This window comes from Oryx dammah, unplaced genomic scaffold (assembly GCF_014754425.2).
Source record: "Oryx dammah isolate SB20612 unplaced genomic scaffold, SCBI_Odam_1.1 HiC_scaffold_22, whole genome shotgun sequence".
Taxonomy (NCBI): domain Eukaryota; kingdom Metazoa; phylum Chordata; class Mammalia; order Artiodactyla; family Bovidae; genus Oryx; species Oryx dammah.
The window spans coordinates 50,720,374-50,739,658 of NW_024070206.1; the positions used below are offsets into that span (position 1 = coordinate 50,720,374).

At 42.6% G+C, this 19,285-nt stretch overlaps 1 protein-coding gene across 1 annotated transcript in view; it reads left to right on the forward strand.

Annotated features, from left to right (window-relative positions):
• The window catches only part of CDH7 (cadherin 7), a 128,412-nt gene that overhangs the window by 35,369 nt on the left and 73,758 nt on the right, over positions 1-19,285 (forward strand). Inside the window, exon 2 of the mRNA XM_040264335.1 lies at positions 18,235-18,529. Coding sequence (XP_040120269.1) covers positions 18,235-18,529 — 295 coding nt within the window. The remainder of the gene's footprint in view (positions 1-18,234; positions 18,530-19,285) is intronic.

The following is a 19,285-nucleotide window of genomic DNA, read 5'->3' on the forward strand; positions in this document are numbered from 1 at the left end:
TCTTTGAGACTGGGGCAAAAATTATCATTAGTTAACTTCTTTATAGGGGGAAATTTAAGGTGAAAGAAAGTTCTATAGGTAAGTAATAAGCAATGGGGCCCTGCCTTGACCCTAAGCGTTCTGCTCACAGACCATGTGCCCCTCTCACTGTTGGTCACTGTCCATTTAAACTCATGCCAGGCATTGCAGTAGAATTCTTAGGGGCCACGTTAAGTGATCTAATATATAATAATAATTTAATGTTTACTCTGGAATCCTGTAAACAAGTTCATAATTTTTTTTACAATATGACAGAATTACTGGGAAAGCAGATACAACTTAACTAGTTTGGATTCCTTCTGTGCTAATAGCTGTGTGTGTGCTCAGTCGTGTCTGACTCTTTGTGACCCCATGGCCTGTAGTCCGCCAGGCTCCTCTGTCCATGGGATTCTCCAGGCAAGAACACTCGAGTGGGTTGCCATGCCCTCCTCCAGGGGATCTCCCCGAGTCTCTGTGTCTCGTGCCTTGGCAGTGGATTCTTTACCACTAGCGCCACCTGGGAACCCCTCATAGTTGTCTGTATGCTCCAGTTCTCCTCATCCTTGTCTGTTTCTCTTTGGCCTTTATTTTAAATTGATTTTGCCGAATTTTAATTTAGTGGCATTTGACTGAAAAACCGTTCTCCGTTTAGTACACTAATTTGTTTATAGGGCACTGGATATTGAGTTTTGAAAACGACATTGACTGTTTTGTGGAGGTCTCTTAGCCAGTTTTCTTCTGTGCTCCTGAGGCTGACATTCTGTGTATGAGAAAAGGGCTTTTAGAAGTTCTGGCTGCATTCCACAGAGCACCAGGATGTTTGCTCGGGCAATGCCAAACATGTGGAAGACATCTTAGAGAACTGGAAAAAACAAAGGACACAGAAAAGGGAAAGGAAGGGTTTTCTGGTTTCTATCCTCTAGAGAACTGAATTGATGCACCCTCTGGGCTCAAAAGGAAGTCAGTGTCTGTAGAGTACAGTGTAAGGAATCAAATACCTCAGCCTTGAAAAAGCTGTGGTGGTATCCCCTTCGAGAAGCTTGTAGGTAAAACAGTAGGCAGTATTCCACCCTACAGCTGTGTGTCATTTATGGTTTAGTTTTCTTGCTTTGTATTAAAAAGCAAGTACTCACAATGCAGATGGGAGAATAAGTGTATCTTCTACCTAAGGGGATAAGCATAGGAATAAGATTATATACTGGAAGGATACATTTTTCCAGCTTTGTGGCAGCAGTGTTGCATTGCAATCTTGTAGCTCTGAGCCCTGCAGAGCTGTGGATAAGAGAGCATTCTTCACTATTCTCATACCCTATTTCCAGAGGCTCTCTCATCTGTGCAGACTGATTCTGTTTGACCTGTACCAAAACTCAGCTATTTACTGATTTCTATTACAACAAAATCTGTAAGCATTTTTTTTTAAAACTATGAACAATATTAAAAAAAAAATATTACATTTAAGTGAAGCCATGGGAGGAGGCATGCTGTTCAACACTGCCGCGAACCAGTCCTCGTCTGAAACTCTGTCCTTGGCTAACCCATGTCTGAGACCCTCCTTGAACGGTTTAATAGCTTTTCCTTCCTCCCTGAATCATCCAGCTTCTGGTTTTCCTTTCCCTTTCATATGAACTGAGGGATTTAACAATTATTCTTCACAACTTGAGTGTTTGTAAAGAAGGAAGGGGTGGGTGTCTCAGTTTCCATCCCACAAAGTTTTGAGACTTTTTTTTTTTTGTATAAGTATGCACATGTAGGTGGCGCTAGTGGGGAAGAACCCGCCTGCCAGTGCAGGAGACCTAATGATGAGGGTTTGATTCCTTCCAGTATTGTTGCTTGGAGAATCCCATAGACAGAGGAGCCTGGCAGGCTACAGTCCATAGGGTCGCAAAGAGTCGGACACCACTGAAGTGACTTAGCACTCACACATGAGAAATTACAGTGAATATACTTATTTCCATGTAATTATAAAAAAAATATTTTTCACTGCATTAAAAGCCTGTCTAACAGTCTTAGTCCATTCTATAGATTGATCCTGCAAGAATTAGACAAAGGTTTTTGCTGATGGGGGTAATGATAAACTGCTTACAACATTTGATCACACGACTTGTCACCAGAGGAGACTGTCACTCAGCGGGATTGCAGCGGAGACTTGCTTTTGTAAAGAAAGTAAAAATAAGATCATCTTAAAAGATGTTCTGGAGAAAATGCATGCCTTGGCGGTACTAAACAAAATCCTGTCACTTATTGAAGCTGGTGGCACTGTGTTTTCTTGAATAACATAATATTCAATGCGTCATGTGCTCTTTTCATTTTTACTTGACGTGCCTTGATTTTCATGATAGATAAATGCAAAATAGGAATAATTTTGGTATGAAATCTGATGGATTTGATTGTAGAAAGCCTTAGGCAATGTGTTCTTGTCTGTTGCATTCCAGGGCAGAAGGGGGTTGGTGTAGGAGATTATGGGAGAATGACAAATAGAAAATAGAGAAGAACCAAAGAAGAGCTTATTCTCTCAATTATAAGGTGCATTCCCCTCACCCCTACATTTTGCCTTCAGAAATCGGGACACCTCATGCAAATAAGGACATCTTAAAGTGATAACATACAGGTTTCTTGTTCTTCTGTGGCATGATACCTGATTATGCTGCACCTTATGGTCATTGGGCTTATGCCGTGGTAGACCTTGATACTAAGCTGGTCTTTAAAGTATTAGGAAGCCAGCCATGATCTTGAGCGGGAGAGCAATGAAACTGTTAATGTTCTGTAAGATGCAGGGGACAATCACCTAATAATATGTGTTAGAGATGCTTTAAGAGGAGAGGCTTGTTGAGAGTCTGTGCATTTTGGGGATGGTATGATCTGCTTCACTGTTAATGTGTGTGAGAAATAATGAAATCCTGATTCAGGGCAGTGATGGGCGAGGTAGAAACAATAGCAGAGGTGGCTCTTGAGATGGGTAGGTCCGGTCTGTCCTGCGCTCTTAACTACTGTCAACCTTTTGGAATACTTTCTTAGTTTTATAGTTGTATTTATATAGTGATTGTGTAATCATAATATATAATCTTTTGCTTGCTTAGCATTTTCCATGATATTTCTCATCTACTGTGAACTTTTTTCTAAAAATTCTTCAAAAGCATTATTGAATGGATGCATAAAAGATACATGATTGAATGTTTAAATTATTTTCAGTCTTTGCCATATTAAAGGGAATGATTCAGTGGAATGCTTGTATATAGATCTTTGCATGAATGATGCTTTTCTGAAGATAGACTACAAGAAGCAGAATTAGTTAAATATTTAAAGCTCTCAAAAAAAAAAAAAATTGGGAATTGACAACTGTTTGGGGGTGGGGCTGAAAGGATCAGGAGGCATCAGGGGGAAAAGAAAAAGAAAAGCTCAAATTCAGTAGCTATAAACTGATATTTTGTGATATTTTGCCTTACTAATAGTTGGATTCTTTTGTATCGGGGAATACAAGAATCTAAGATCTTAAAGGTCATTCAGCTCTTATGGTGGGAGGTGAGGAGGTGGGCAGTGTGGTCTAGATAAGATCTGGTAAAATACAGACTTTGCTGCTGGCAAGATCTGAGAGTGAAATTTGACCCTTTTAGGTAAGTTTAGACATAGCACTTAATCCTATTAAATAACACTTTCCTTCTGTGTAAAATTAGGCCAATAATGCCCAGTGCAGAAGTTTGTTAGGAGAATTAAAGGCCCTTTGGCCATGTGTCTGGCACATAATTACACTCAATAAATATTAGCTCTCACTATTAGCATTTGAATAAGAGAGCTATGAAACAATACGTGAACCGGGGTGGATAGAAGTCAGGATTGCACATATAAAGCGATAAAGTAAGTGTTCCGTCGCTCAGTCGTGTCCGACTTTGCAACCCCATGGACCGCAGCATGCCAGTCTTCCCTGTCCAGCACCAACTCCCAGAATTTACTCAAACTCATGTCCATTGAGTCAGTGATGCCATCCAACCACCTCATCCTCTGTTGTCCCCTTCTCCGCCTGCCCTCAATCTTTCCCAGCATCAGGGTCTTTTCAAATGAGTCAGCTCTTCACATCAGGTGGCCAAAGTATTTGAGTTTTAGCTTCAACATCAGTCCTTCCAATGAACACTCAGGACTGATCTCCTTTAGGATGGACGGGTTGGATCTCCTTGCAGTCCAAAGTAAGTGTAAGAATACACAGAAAGGAGTAGAGGATACAGTCTTTAACGGGAGTGATGGGGTTTTGAGTTAGTCTGGATCTGATTGTCAGCAGGAAAATTTTCTGTCATTAAAATGGTCTCTTTTCACATAGTATTGCAATCAGAACCCACTGGTTGGTCACATTGATTACTAATAATTGTTTTATGTTTGACATGTGACCGTACATGTTTATTCCGGTATGGACTTCTTTTTTTTTAAAATAAATTTTTACTTTATTCTCAGTGTTCAATGAGCTTGACCTGCCTGATAAAGGCATTCCTATATTTCTTGCATTCTTTTTTTTCTTTTAAATTTAAACTTATTTATTTTAATTGGAGGCTAATTGCTTTACAATATTGTATTGGTTTTGCCATACATCCACATGAATCCACCATGGGTGTACACGTGTTCCCCATCCTGAACCTCCCTCCCACCTCCCTCCCCGTACCATCTCTCTGGGTCATCCCAGTGCACCAGTCCCAAGCATCCTGTATCCTGCATTGAACCTGGACTGAGACTTCTTTTTTATTTAAATCACAGATAATATTAAAAAAAAAAAAAAGATTCAGCCGGCACTTTTAAAATTAATTTTTTGGATCAATAGCAAAGGAAGTTTTTAATGGAAGCAACATAGAAAACTGGGGGGAAATGCCCACCCCTAATGATGCCCTCCAGAAATGTTTCCTTGTATTAATATCCCTCAGTAGCAGGCTTCTACCAGAAAATTATTATCATCACAGCACTGCTGCAAGGAGTTTGGGGTGATTCAAATTGAAATAGAATAATACATCTAATCCATGTATCTGTAATGTGATGTGATGAAACCCAGAGAAAATGTATAACATTTTAAACCTCACAGAGAGCAAATGGGTTTTCTTAGTGTGTATATTTGTAAGTGATACTAATTGAATTTGTGCATAAGATATCAGACAAATTGTGAGTATTATTAACAACACTTCCTTTAACATATGCACCCCTTCCTGACAGTTGTGTTTAGGTTAGCAAACTGTGTAATGTTACTTTCTGTAAACTTGGGACATAGATTTTTAAAATAAAAAGAACTAGTTCTGTTGAGTTTGTTAAACCAAATTGCAAGCTGAGGTCAGGAGAAAGAAATTTCCCTCTCCCCTTCCAGGTTCTTCTGGCTGGCCTAAGCACTAAATTCATATAGACCAATTGACAGGAGAAAATTAGACAGAAATTTGAAATAGAAGGGAGATACGCAGAAGAACTTGCCACAAGGGCTAAACCCCTCACCCTAACTACCATCTTCAGTTAAAGGCAAAAGAGGATATTGAAGGTAGTGGTTTGGGACTTCAAAGGGGAGAACTTTTCCATAAACATGCGTGTTTGGTGAGCAGACGTTTGCTGGGCCAGGCAGAAGGGCTGGGGAATAGAGTGGTCTTTGGACTGCAGGTCCCATCGAATTCCCCCCACCACACACCCACCTCATTCTTTGCAGGCATGTTTGGTTATAGCTGTATTGGGGGAGCAGACCCCCCATCTGAATTGTTTTAGGCAGTTAGAGGACAGGTCAAAGTTTCTTCCTGAGTCTTTTGAGTCTAGTTTTCAGCTCAAAATAATCCTCATGACAGAGAGACACTTCAGGCTGCCAAGTTTTTCTCCCTTACGTTCCTGTAGCTTTATTAACTTTATTACATTTCTTTACAGACACTTTTACCTCTAGGGCATTAAAGACAAATCCAGACTCAGCAGCAGAAGGGTAAGGCATCCCTTGGTTGCCTTGGGTGCTGAGAAGGCTCACAAGAGACTTGACTTTCCTCATTTATTTTTAAATGATAATGTTATTTAGAGCAGGAAAAAATGTGTCTTCTCCTTAGGTCACCTGAGTCAGAATATAGCCTTCTTGTTTCTTATACCTGCTATGTTTTCCATGAGACAATTACATAACCCGTGCAGGGTCCTGACTTGGAAAATGGGTTTGTTTTTTTATTTAGGAAGATTTTGTCTTTGTTGAAATTATTCCAGGAATTCTTTGAAGGCAAATTATTGCCTCAGCTCTGCAGACATGCTTATTCTTGTTTTTTTACCTAATTAATGAACCTGTGTGCCTTTCAAGATGATGTCATTAGTCAAATGGAAGAATATTTTCCTCAGCTTCTTCTGTATTCCTTTCTTCCCTTTTGGTGTGTGAATCTTAGATTGGGTGTATAATAGCGTGGTCTGGAGATCTTTTAAAAGTAATAATAATGATAAAGCCCATGGGCACATACTCTAATCGAACTATTCTGTGGTGCGTGTGTGCACACTCAGTCATGTCTGACTCTTTGCCACCCCATGGACAGCAGCCCACCAGGATCCTCTGTCCACAGGATTCTCTAGGCAAGAATACTGGAGTGGGTTGCTGTTTCCTTCTCCAATTCTGCGGTGGGTCTGGGCGTCACCACCTGGGTGAAGAGAAGATGCTTGACCTGGGCGTGGAGAACTTGAGGGGCTTGTGTAAGAAGAAGCACATCGAGCTTTGGCTCCTGGGCTCAGTGAGTTAAGGCCCTTCTGCTTCTTCCTGTTTTCCAAATAAAATACCCCACAGAGAATCCTCCTTACACTTGTGACTGGTTCATACACAGTATCAAGTGTCCAGAAATTAAAGGGTTTGGGAACACGGGAAAAATAAGATTGTATCAGGTGTGCATGGAAGGGAACAAGTGCCATTCCGCCCAGGGAAATGTCTTTTAAGAACTGTGCCTCCTGAAGCTTCTTTCTAGTGGCTTCTCCTTCTGGTCTCCATGTGTGCCTCTCTCACCAAATTGTGCAAATGTGCTTCTCACCTGCCTGTGCCCCTGCTGGAGGAGGCCTGGGGTGTGTGAGCACAGATGTCCTCAGAGAGCCAAGCGCTGCCACTCATTAGTCGGTGAGTGAGCTACCTGTGCCCGGGGAACAGACGCTGAGTCAGGGATGTGCCTTTTGGGGATGTATTGAAGCGGTTTTCACAATCAAAATTGGTGATGAAGGGAGGGAGGGAGGGCTGGGCAGCGGGAGGGGGTGCACTGCAGTGCAGTTGCAACCTGGAAGGGGCTAGTCTCCGGGCATGTGTGCAGCTGGCAAGGCTCTTCAAAGTTGACCTGGATCAGGGGAGCAGGAGGAGCTTGAAATCAGCCAGTCATTGCCTGGGGGATGCCCCCAAGAAAGAAGTATTACCTTCAGCAAACTGGCTCTCTCTGCCGTTTTTTGCAATTTGCCAGATTCATAAATATCCCCTAGGTGAGTGACAGTTTTTAGGAAGAACTTAGCTGAGAAGCATCAGCCCCTGGCACTCCCAGCGTTTCCTGGGGTCAGGTAGGAAGTGGACCTGGGAGGTCACTGCCATGACACCCCATGATGACTGCCAGAGGGGCCCCCACCCCCGGCTTGAGGTCGTCAGTTCAGGGGGCAGCTCCTATAGCTCATATTTGACCTCTTTTCTTGGTGGGATTTACAGGAAGGTCAGAAAGATGAACTACAGCCCCTGATGCTGTAGGTGGTCTCCAGGTTCAAATCAGTATGCACCATTTTCCTCTCATCACCCAGCCTGCCTCAGGCTGAGGTTCCTGCACTTGTCCTTCTAGCATCAAAATGGGGCAAGAGAGTATCAGGAGTCACCCAAGGGCCCAGATGCTGAGCCTCTCTTCCTGTCTCCATCGTGTAACAGAAGCCTGCCTCCTGTTGGTGGTCAAAATGAATTACACCTACCAGGATGCAACGCTTCTCTTTGTGCGTTTGTCCCTTGGTGCAGGGAGTCCAGGGACAAGGCAGAGAGCACTTTGAACCTGGTGGAATCACCTTGCTCTTGAAACAGAAGCATCAGTAGGAATGAGGATAACACAGGCATTCCCATTATAATTGTACTTCCTGGTCTTGTGTATTCTACTTGCCCCAGGAAGCTCTGTGATGTTTAAGGAGGCATCTCCCTCCAACAGAGGGTGTTTTCCTACAGCAAGTGGTAAGGCCTGAGAGAGACTGACTCCAGCACTTCCAGTAGTTGAACTGGGTGCTGCAGCCCAGCCTTTGAGATGAAGTGGGATGGGATGGGGGTGACCCACTGTGGATCCCCTGGAGGGGAGTCTCAGGTGTGAAAAGAACCTCTGAGGTTTGAAATCATAAGTATTTTCTCTCCACTCCCAGTTTGTTTGCTTTGTTGTTGTTCAGTGGCTGAGTTGAGTCTGACTCTGTGGTATTTCTGATATTTTTATCGTAAGCATATGGCAGATGAAATTGTTAAATTTTTTGAGTAGACGTGCAGTGTTTCTGTGGGAAAATTCTGCTTAACCTCCACTTCAAGAAGCAAAATTTAAAGTCATCCTCCTGAGAAGAGAGCTGAAACCTTCCAAGGGTGTTTGCTCTCTAACTGCTTCTGTTTTGTGACTTGGCATTTAGGCGGGAGCCAAGAAGTGGAGAACACTGTGCTCTCATGATGAAATTAGGTGACAAGGAGTTTTGATCAGTAAGAAGCTGACTCCAGGCAGACTTTTTTTTTTTCAGTTGGTTGAAAGGTGTGGATGTGTGTCCTGGAGACAGCAACTGAGAGATGATGAGGTGTGTGCTGTGGAGCTTTCTCTAGTGAGTGACATGTAGCATGTGGAATGAAAATGCTTCTCTGAGTTGCTTTCACTCAGTCCCTGGCGAAAAAGGCAGGGCTCTTCACATGAAGCTCCGATAACCGCGCCATAGCCACGAGCATAGAACTCTCTCAAACTAAAGCAAGATCTCCCCCACTAAGGAAGGCAGGTACTTCCATGGTACAGCTCTATGTGGATGTACACGTATGGATAGAAAGTGGCATTTTACGAAACACTTACAAATACATTACTTCATTTTATCCTCACTTCAGGGTTTAAGGCCAAGTGGACACTGAGGATGCTGATTGGTTGTTGCTGTTGCTCATTCACCAAATCATGTTTGACTCTTCGCGACTCCATGGACTGCAGCCGCCAGGCTTCTCTGTCCCTCAGCATCTCCCCAAGTTTGTCCAAGCTCATGTCCAGTGAATCGGTGATGCCATCCAACCATCTCATCCTGTGTTGCCCCTTCTCTAGCCTTCTGTCTTTCCCAGGATCAGGGTCTTTTCCAGTGAGTCAGCTCTTCACATCAGGTGGCCAAAGTACGGAAGCTTCAACTTCAGCATCATTCCTTTCAATGAATATTCAGGGTTGATTTCCTTTAGGATTAACTGGTTTGATTTCCTTGTTGTCCAAGCGACTCTCAAGAGTCTTCTCCAGCACCACATTTTGAAAGCATCAATTCTTCAGCTCTCTACCTTCTTTATTGTGTAGCTTTTATAAATGTACATGACTACTGGAAAGACCATAGCCTTGACTGATCTATAACTAGCAATAACCTGGGATTTAGGTGCGATCAAGGCAGCAAGACAGCATATTAAAAAGCAGAGATATTACTTTGCCAACAATGATCCGTCTAATTCAAGGCTGTGGTTTTCCAGTAGTCATGTGTGGATGTGAGAGTTGGACTATAAAGAAAGCTGAGCATCAAAGAATTGATGCTTTTGAACTGTGGTGTTGGAGAAGACTCTTGAGAGTCCCTTGGACTGCAAGGAGATCCAAACAGTCCATCCTAAAGAAGATCAGTCCTGGGTGTTCATTGGAAGGACTGATGTTGAAGCTGAAACTCCAGTACTTTGGCCACCTGATGCAAAGAGTCGACTCATTTGAAAAGACCCTGATGCTGGGAAAGATTGAGGGCAGGCAGAGAAGGGGACAACAGAGGATGAGATGGTTGGATGGCATCACTGACTCAATAGACATGAGTTTGAGTAAACTCTGGGAGTTGTTGATGGACAGGGAGGCCTGGTGTGCTGCAGTCCATGGGGTCGCAAAGAGTCGGACATGACTGAGAGAGTAAACTGAACTGAAGGCAGCAAGATAAGAAGCAGAGATTCAGTAGACATACCTCTGGTTCCTTTGCCTGGACCTATCTGTTGATACCACTCTGCTGCTTAGTATGGACTGAACCCCAGAATGAATGTCTGTTGCCACTGCATTAGGGTGAACTTTTCCTGAGGATAAAAATTCATAGTAGTCCTTCCTTTTCAAAATATACTGTTTTTGTTTTTTTTCTTTTAAGAGCTGTTCTAGCGAATTTTCAGTTCAGTTCAGTTCAGTTCACTCGTGTCTGACTCTTTGTGACCCCATGAATTGCAGCACGCCAGGCCTCCCTGTCCATCACCATCTCCCGGAGTTCACTCAAACTCAAGTCCGTCGAGTCGGTGATGCCATCCAGCCATCTCATCCTCTGTTGTCCCCCTTTCCTCTTGCCCCCAATCCCTCCCTTTTCCAATGAGTCAACTCTTTGCATGAGGTGGCCAAAGTACTGGAGTTTCAGCTTTAGCATCATTCCTTCCAATGAACACCCAGGACTAGTCTCCTTTAGGATGGACTGGTTGGATCTCCTTGCAGTCCAAGGGACTCTCAAGAGTCTTCTCCAACACCACAGTTCAAAAGCATCAATTCTTCGGCACTCAGCTTTCTTCACAGTCCAACTCTCACATCCATACATGACCACAGGAAAAACCATAGTCTTGACTAGACAGACCTTAGTCGGCAAAGTAATGTCTCTGCTTTTCAATGTGCTATCTAGGTTGGTCGTAACTTTTCTTCCAAGGAGTAAGCCTCTTTTAATTTCATGGCTGCAGTCACCATCTGTAGTGATTTTGGAACCCCCCAAAATAAAGTCTGACACTCTTTCCACTGTTTCCCCATCTATTTTAATCTTTCCTAAATAGTTCTGTATCATATTCTTTTCCTTTATTACTTTGTGAGTGTTTGAGTGAAGGTCACTCAGTCATGTCCAACTCTTTCCACCTTCATGGATTATACAGGCCATGGAATTCTGCAGGCCAGAATACTGGGGTGAGTAGCCTTTCCCTTCTCCAGGCGATCTTCCCAACCCAGGGATTGAACTCATATCTCCCACATTGCAGGCGGATTCTTTACCAGCTGAGCCACAAGGGAAGTGTAAGAATACTGGAATGGGTAGCCTATCCCTTCTCCAGCAGATCTTCCCGACCCAGGAACTGAACTTGGGTCTCCTGCATTGCAGGTGGATCCTTTACCAACTGAGCGATCAGGGAAGCTCTCTATGCCTAGTAATGAAGGGCTTCCCAGGTGGCGCTAGTGGTAAAGAACCCGCCAGCCAGTGTAGAAGACAGAAGAGCCATGGGTTCGATCCCTGGGTCGGGAGATGCCCTGGGGAAGAAAATGCAACCCACTTCAGTATTCTTGCCTGGGGAATCCCACAGACAGAGGAGCCTGGTGGGCTATAGTCCACAGCATTGGAAAGAGTCGGACGCAAATGAGGCGAGTTAGCGTGCATGCACATAGTAATTAATACCTATACTTCTTAAACCAGCATCTTCCTCAAAGATGCCTCCCAAGAAAATCGTGTTCCATTACCCTGGATCACAATGATAATTATAAATTAGGAATACTTCAACCAGAAAAAAAAAGACTCTTGTACTAGTTTTCATCTGTAATATTTCTTCAACAGCTTGATAATTACATCGTATCCAGTGGTAAGTGGAAAATATCTATTTAAAAGCATAATGAGAAAAGAAAACTTGCACATAATGTGTATATTCAAGCAGTTTTTTTCCCCTGCCAATTATTGTTTAAATCTGCCCTCCATACTTATTATTTTAACCTTGTGAAAGTTTAGCAAAAGTAAACTGCATGAGTTCTAACAATCTATAACACAGTTTTAAACTTTAAAAAAACTAGAATAAGTAAATCAGCAGTAGAAAATTTACCTTAGAAATCTTTTGCCTAATGTTCAATATATAAATCATTCTCTGATGGGTTAACATGCTGTTCAAAGGAACATATGCATATTTTGTGTTCAGCCATCATTACTCCATTTTTGAACACAAATGTAGCAGAATAAACTTTTGTTTCTATAATATGCATTTTGTGTTTTTTTATTCAAGTATTCATTATAGAAAAATTAAATATAACATTAATTATAATTAATTATAATGTTAAATATAACATTAATTATTTCCATCATTGTATTTCATCATTGAGGATCATGGAGGCTTTCTTTCTTAGTTTTATATTTTTAGTGTCAAAACTTTCATGATAAACATTATCTTTCATGATAAACATTCTGTTTCATCTTATGACTATATTGGTCTTTTTTGTGATATGAAAATATAATGTTTTCAAAAGCAAAACATTAATAAGTACAGTCCTGACATTATAGTAATTTATAATCATACCCTTCTACATCATCTCAAGTAGTTGTCACAACTGTTCAATGAAGTTCAAGTGCAGGTATTTTATAGAGGAGGGGAACCAGGAGAGTAAAGACAAGATCAACAGTCAGGTCAGAAACAAGCAGAGTGGAACATGTTCATAGAGGGAAGTAAAGTGGGTCAGTATATTGAATTGATTTTTTTTTACCTCAGTAGATTGAGGAATATTTTCCATTTTCAGATGGATCACAGTGATAGATCAGGTAGTTTATATCAGGTCCTAGTTGATTAAATAAATGCAAGAAAAATGTTAGAATGCAGTGCATTGATCTGTTGTTGTTCTTTATAATCTTAAATTGAAAACATAGTGTTAGTTTCTCAGTGGTGTTCAACTCTTTGCAACCGCATGGACTGTAGCCCACCAGGCTCCTCTGTCCCCTGGAATTCTCCAGGCAAAAATACTGGAGTAGGTTGCCATTCCCTTCTCCAGGGGATCTTCCTGACCCAGTGATCGAACCCGGGTCTCCCGCGTTGCAGGCAGATTCTTTAATCAAGAGCATGGTGTTCTGCCATCTGAGAACGTCCAACGGTCTATAAACCCTCTTTATGCCTCTGTGTCTGTGTGGAGTACTGTATAAGACTTAGGGAAGCAAGAATAAGAAAGCATGCCTGTCCCTGCAGGACCCTGTCTCTTGGGGAGCAGAGGGGTATCAATGTGCAAGTATTACCCTGGGCATAGTAAACAAGGTGTCTGAATTCCCTCTCCTTGGTTTCAGAGGATTAGCGAGAACAAACCAGAGATACGGGATGTTTTTTGTTTAGTTTCTTTTCTTTCTACTTAATGCTATTAAAACTTAAAAGGATAGAAATTGAAATAAAACAGGCGCCACTGTTTCACAAAGTGAATTATAAATTTACAAAATTTACTACAATAGTTTGTTAAGTATGTGGAATATGATGATAAAGAGAACCCAGCTCTTAGAGTGGGAAAACAACTAAACCGGATTTTCAACAGAAAGCAGAATTAAAGGCATTTTGTCAGAGAAATGCAAACAACATGCCTTGGGGGTGGGGGGAAATAGGATTGTTAAGGTTTCAGTAAAAGGGAGCTTTTGTTATGTTGAGCTGGATGTCAGATGCTGGATGAGACAATGGAGGCCAGGTCTGTAAAGGGATGGACATGTTTGCTCTGCTCCGGCCGCAGTGACTGATCCCAGGTGTCTGGGGCGTAGAGAGCCTTCTGGGATGCAGGAAAGAGACACTGGGGGGATGGCCCGCGGCCACATGGAGCCTGTGCTTACGATCTGGGGTTAAACCCAGAGACCATGGGAAGCAATTAGATATATTTGATGAAGGCTGTGACACACCCTGTACTATACTTCAGTGTAGTTTTAGGAAGATCATTGCTGACATGCAGTGTAACAGCGTAGATGATGTGAGTTATTCAAAGTGAATAGTAGCCGGGGAGTTTTGTTCTAGCCCAAGTGGAAGATTTTAAGGTTCCAAGTTGGGATTATTGTTCAGAAAGACTGAAGAAAGGGTTGATGGGTTAGAGGTGATGAGTGCGTATTCCATTGAGTGGGGGATGATGGAGGCCTAGTGGATTCTTATCATTGTTTTTAGCTGGAGAATAATTGCTTTACAATATTGTGTTGGTTTCTGCTGTCCAGTGTGAATCAGTTCTGTGGATACATATATTCCTCCCTCTTGAGCCTCCCTCCCACCCCTCTAGGTCATCACAGAGCACTGAGCTGAGCTTCCGCTGCTATACAGCAGCTTCCCACTAGCTCTCTGTTTTATTCATGATAGTGTATCTATGTCAGTGTTCTCTCAATTCGTCCCATCTTCTCCTCATAGTGGATTATGAAACAGATTATACTTCAGGCACATGTGAAGTGTGCTTTGCGTCCTGGCCTGGGCAGATTATGATGGAATCCAACAGTTCCATACTTCTTACATTGTTATCAAACACAGTGGTGACGCTGGATTCGCATCATACTTGGTTCGCCTCTGCCTCTGTGCTTGTTTGGTCGCCTTATCATGAGCTGGACTCAGCTAAGAGATGTGTGCTTCTCACTGTGTGGGCTCATTTGCCAAAAAAAGAGAAAAATGTAAATATTTACTTTTGGAGCCACAACAAATATTTTGAAAAAGATATAGAGACGCAGACGGCAAAAATGAGGTTTTTTTCTGGTGATAAATCAGGATTTTGTTATTGCTTAGTTGAATCAAAAGATCAGGTTTACGGGGATATTGGCAAATAGGCAAAACATCATGAGTTCAGCTCTGCTCCAAATAAGAGTACAAATCTTTGTTTTTAACGGTGTTTTTCATTTATTGCTAATTTGTTCACTTACCATATTGGGACCATAGAAATTTCTTTTTTCCTGGCCAGAGGTCTTCACTGTAAAGCATCCTACCCTAGTCTGTAATAGCCATTTACAAAGACTGTGCAGCTGTGTTTGTGTGTGTGGAGGGGGCGAGGGGACTACATTGACACACGTCTTAACTTAGATTGCCTTTCTGTAGTTTCTCAGCATTTTTATTTGCTGAGCATGTTTCTTCATCACAGAAGGCTAGTAGTTTTTCAAAACAGCATGGGTTTCACTTCACCTATTAAGGTTAGTATAGTGGGTGAAGCCTTACAGATTTAGTGTGTGAATCACTGATAATTTCATCTCCATCTTAATATTTCCTAGTTGATCATTTACTTTCAACCACAGATGCCTCTACTAACCTTGCAAATACACCAGGTTAGACTCACAGCATTTTTACGCTCCTGAATTTTGTCAGTGGTTACAAGCCTAGCGATAGTCCCAGCTAGGAGAAAAATGTCAGTGATGGGGAGGGTGGTGGATTTCAGGGCTCCGGCAATGGATGTGTGCTTGTGCACGTGTGTGTGTGGCGGGGGGAGGGGTTGGTGGTGGTGGTGGCAGTTAGATGTGGAAGAGAAGAATGCTGATCCTTGAATGACTGGGAAAACAAGCAATATGAACCGTTTTCACCTTTCAGCTCTTTCACTCTCAATAATGGAGAACAACTAACGATATCACATAATGTCAAATATGGCATCAGAGCTCAGGCTGAAGGTCAGTCAGGATTTTATGGAGAGGAAGGTGTCCTCCCTTACCTGAAGACCCTGGGAACATCGGAACACCATGCTGTGAAGACGGCCGTCTTCAGTTGATAGGAATTAGTTAAATGAGTCACAAGGGCTGGTCCCGTGAATGGGAGCCCATACCTTTGGTTAAAGATGCAGCCTGGGTATTACTTATGTATTTCCATGGTCAGAATCTCTTTCTAATATTTCACACTACCATCAGCAATAGTGTAGAGACCCTCTGCTGACGCAGAGAGGAACAGATGAGGCAAGGAGGGGCTGAGAGAGTGGCTGTGAGAGGTGTGTGCAGTGGGGGACCGTGCTCTGTGCTTGTGGTTAGTCACTTCAATCGTATTTGACTCTGTGACCCCATGGACTGTAGCCCGCCAGGCTCCTCTGTCCATGGGATTCTCCAGGCAAGAACACTGGACTGAGCAGCCACTCGCTTCTCCAGGGGGTCTTCCCAACCCAGGGGTTGAACCTGCGTCTCCTGCATTGACAGACGGATCCTTCACGGCTGAGCCGCCAGGGGAGCCCCGCTTTATTCTCACCTGTCATCTTTTGTCTCTGGACTCAGGTCTTGGTGTTGTTGAGTGTGGTGGAGTCTACTGCTGTCCAGTGGTGTCTGAAAGGTCCCTTCTGGCACGTTGTGAAGGGTGTTGATGTAAACCCCTGGAAGCATTGAGCATCTTTAAGATCCAGGGGGGCGATCTGGTGGGGATGGGTTGCTTTATTCTGCCCTGAGTTGAGTTCTCCTTTGTAGCGGCTTTTAATGTTCTCCCCTCACAGGACACAGCCTGTCCGCTAGAGGCAGGATCCCAGTGCAAGAGTAGAGGATGGCCTTTCCACCAGGCTGTGCGTGTTGTGTGCTGAGTCCCTTCAGTCGTGTCCAGCTCTTTGCAACCCTGTGGACTGTAGCCCGCCTGGCTCCTCTGTCCATGGGATTTTCCAGGCAAGAATACTGGAGTGGGTTGCCATGCCCTCCTCCAGGGGATCTTCCGGACCTGGGATTGAACCCACATCTCTCGTGCCTCTTGTGCTGGCAGCTTCTTTACCACTAGCGCCACCTGTAGGGATGCAGCTGCAGAGTTGGCCACGTGACCTCAGGCCTTTCTCTGCCTCAGTTTCCTAATCTGTTAAAAGGATGATGAAGTCAGTTAGTGTGAGCCTGGGATGGGTTACTCTGTAGAGAATATTAACAGTAGTTCCTGGAACACAGGGAGTACTCAATAAGTCAAACTTTAGGGATTTTTAGCTTGTCTCATACAAGCTATTACATGTGTACGTAACAGACACCCTGAGAATGACTTAAGAAAATTAAATAATTCATTATATTTCAAGAACACATCTTTTCCATATGCTGGATAATCTTGCTGCAGAGTGATTCACTCGCTAATGCAACTCTGAACAAAGCTAAATTAAAACTTGTGCCAGAAATTAATTTTTTTGTATCATTTTGTCCTGGCTGAAAACTACAGAAACAAAAGGATGAATCAGGTACTTAAGTATTCCGAAGCCGAGTATAAACACAGCTGTTACAGTGCAATGGAAGGATCACTCACAGAAATTCATGGTACAAGTGCAGTATCCTCAACAGCTAAAGATGGAAATGGACTGGGTACCTACTTGCCTGAATAGTTTCCCATATCCTATATTTTTCACACTTGGTCTTTTTCTTGCGATGGCAGGTGGATTCTTACGATGAATCCACTCAGTGGATTCCACTGAGCCACCTGGGAAGCCCCCTGTCTTTTAAAGAGTGCCAACATAGTTTTGAGTGCCATCGTAGTTCTGCAAGGCAGCCTTGCTATTTGGTAAATTGGGTTTTTGCCTTTGTATTAATTGCAGTCCAGAATCGCAGCGGTTCCTGGGGATGAAAGATTGTTGAAATTCCGGATTGGGTGCTGCATTTCTCAGGTTATGAAGTTCAGGGAAAGGTGTAATTATTTCCAAGATTCCTCAGGATCCTCTGTTCGACATAATGTTCTGACATACACAGAAGGGACAGCTCCAGATATGAAATGCAAATCAGTAGGGGCTGCCCCTGCAGCCGGAGCCGGGGTTAATCATGCAAATCTAATACAGTGCTTGGTATTTCAAGAAAGGTTTTAGTTGAAGTCTCAAGCACATATTGATTTAAAATTCCTACTTCAGAGAGCAGTGTAATTTTTTTTTCCAGCTTCAAATTTTAAAATATAGAAGGATTTGGAGACCCATTTAGCGACTGGACAGCCATCCATACTTAATAATCATGAGAAGTTGTGGGGGTGGGAGGGAAGGGTACCCGAAAAGGATGTGATGATTTCTAAGCATTTTACATAACGTATTAGATCTAAACTTACTAATGTGCTTGAACAAGTCCCTTTGCTTGGAAAATGATTGAATTGACTGGTTGTACATGTTTACTGAATATCTGCTCTGGTCAGCGAAGATGGCTAAAACTGGCAAGGATAGACGAGTTTCTAACTTTAGGGATGATATAAAATTCCTTTGGAAGTGAGGCTGGGTACCGGAAGAAATGCAATTGTCTTGCTCACAAGTGCAAGCTGACACATTCTAAATAGCCTTTTCCACTGTGCACAATACTGGTCCGCTTATCTTTCCAAGAACAATAAAATTTCATGTGCTGCTGCCTGACATTAGAATTATTTTTACGTATCTCCATATCGCTGACTCTCTTGTAAGTTAATCTCATCTCACATGAATTTTTCACCAGCTTCACTCTGATGTTGATAAAGGAGATGGTTCCATCAAATACATCTTGTCAGGCGAAGGGGCAAGTTCCATTTTCATTATTGATGAGAACACTGGGGATATTCATGCTACCAAGAGGCTGGATCGCGAGGAGCAAGCCTACTACACACTTCGAGCCCAGGCGTTGGACCGGCTCACCAACAAGCCCGTGGAACCCGAGTCCGAGTTCGTCATCAAGATTCAGGACATCAACGACAACGAACCCAGATTCTTGGATGGCCCGTACACGGCAGGGGTTCCCGAAATGTCGCCTGTGGGTGAGTAAGCGCAAGTTGGTCTGGCACTATCTGATTTGGGGAGGTTTGTGTTTAAAATTAAATCATCGTAAGTACCAGAAAAAGAATCACATTAATATTCATATAGAAATTACTATTTTGAGTGAGGGAATGTTTGAGATGTGTTAGTAGCCAGTGTCTAAATTCTACTTTTTGACACATTATTTTATTTGTACGGAAATTCGGAAATTCTTCTTTTACACTGTTCAGTGTCTTCAAGAAATTACCTAGGTCTTAGCATCCCTTTTCAATTTAATATTTAAAATTTAAAAAATGAGGGAAGCCCCTGGCAGACCAGTGGTTAGAATTTTGTGCTTTCACTGCCCAGACCCTGGGTTTGATCCTTGATAGGGGAACTAAGATCCTACAGGCTGTGTGGTACAGCTCGCCAACCCCTGCCCCTACCAAAAAGAAATTAAAAATTATGCTTAAGAGGTTAAAAAAAAAACCTTCCGAATAAACTTAGTATCAAACCAAAAAAAAAAAAATCCAGACACATCTTTGTGATGATTTACTTTTCTTTCTCCCTATGTTAGGATATTAATTCACTATTCCAAGCATGTCTCTAGGGCCAGGGTATCAGGTAGACTATCAGTGTAGTCAGGCTAACATTTGGTCTATTTCTTGTAGAGTGTGCTTCAGCCCATAAATGTCCATTCACCTGCCACCACTCATCTTTTTGTAATTTCTCCAGAAATTTAGATGCATGAGAATTTATACTCAAATGTATACTGTTTA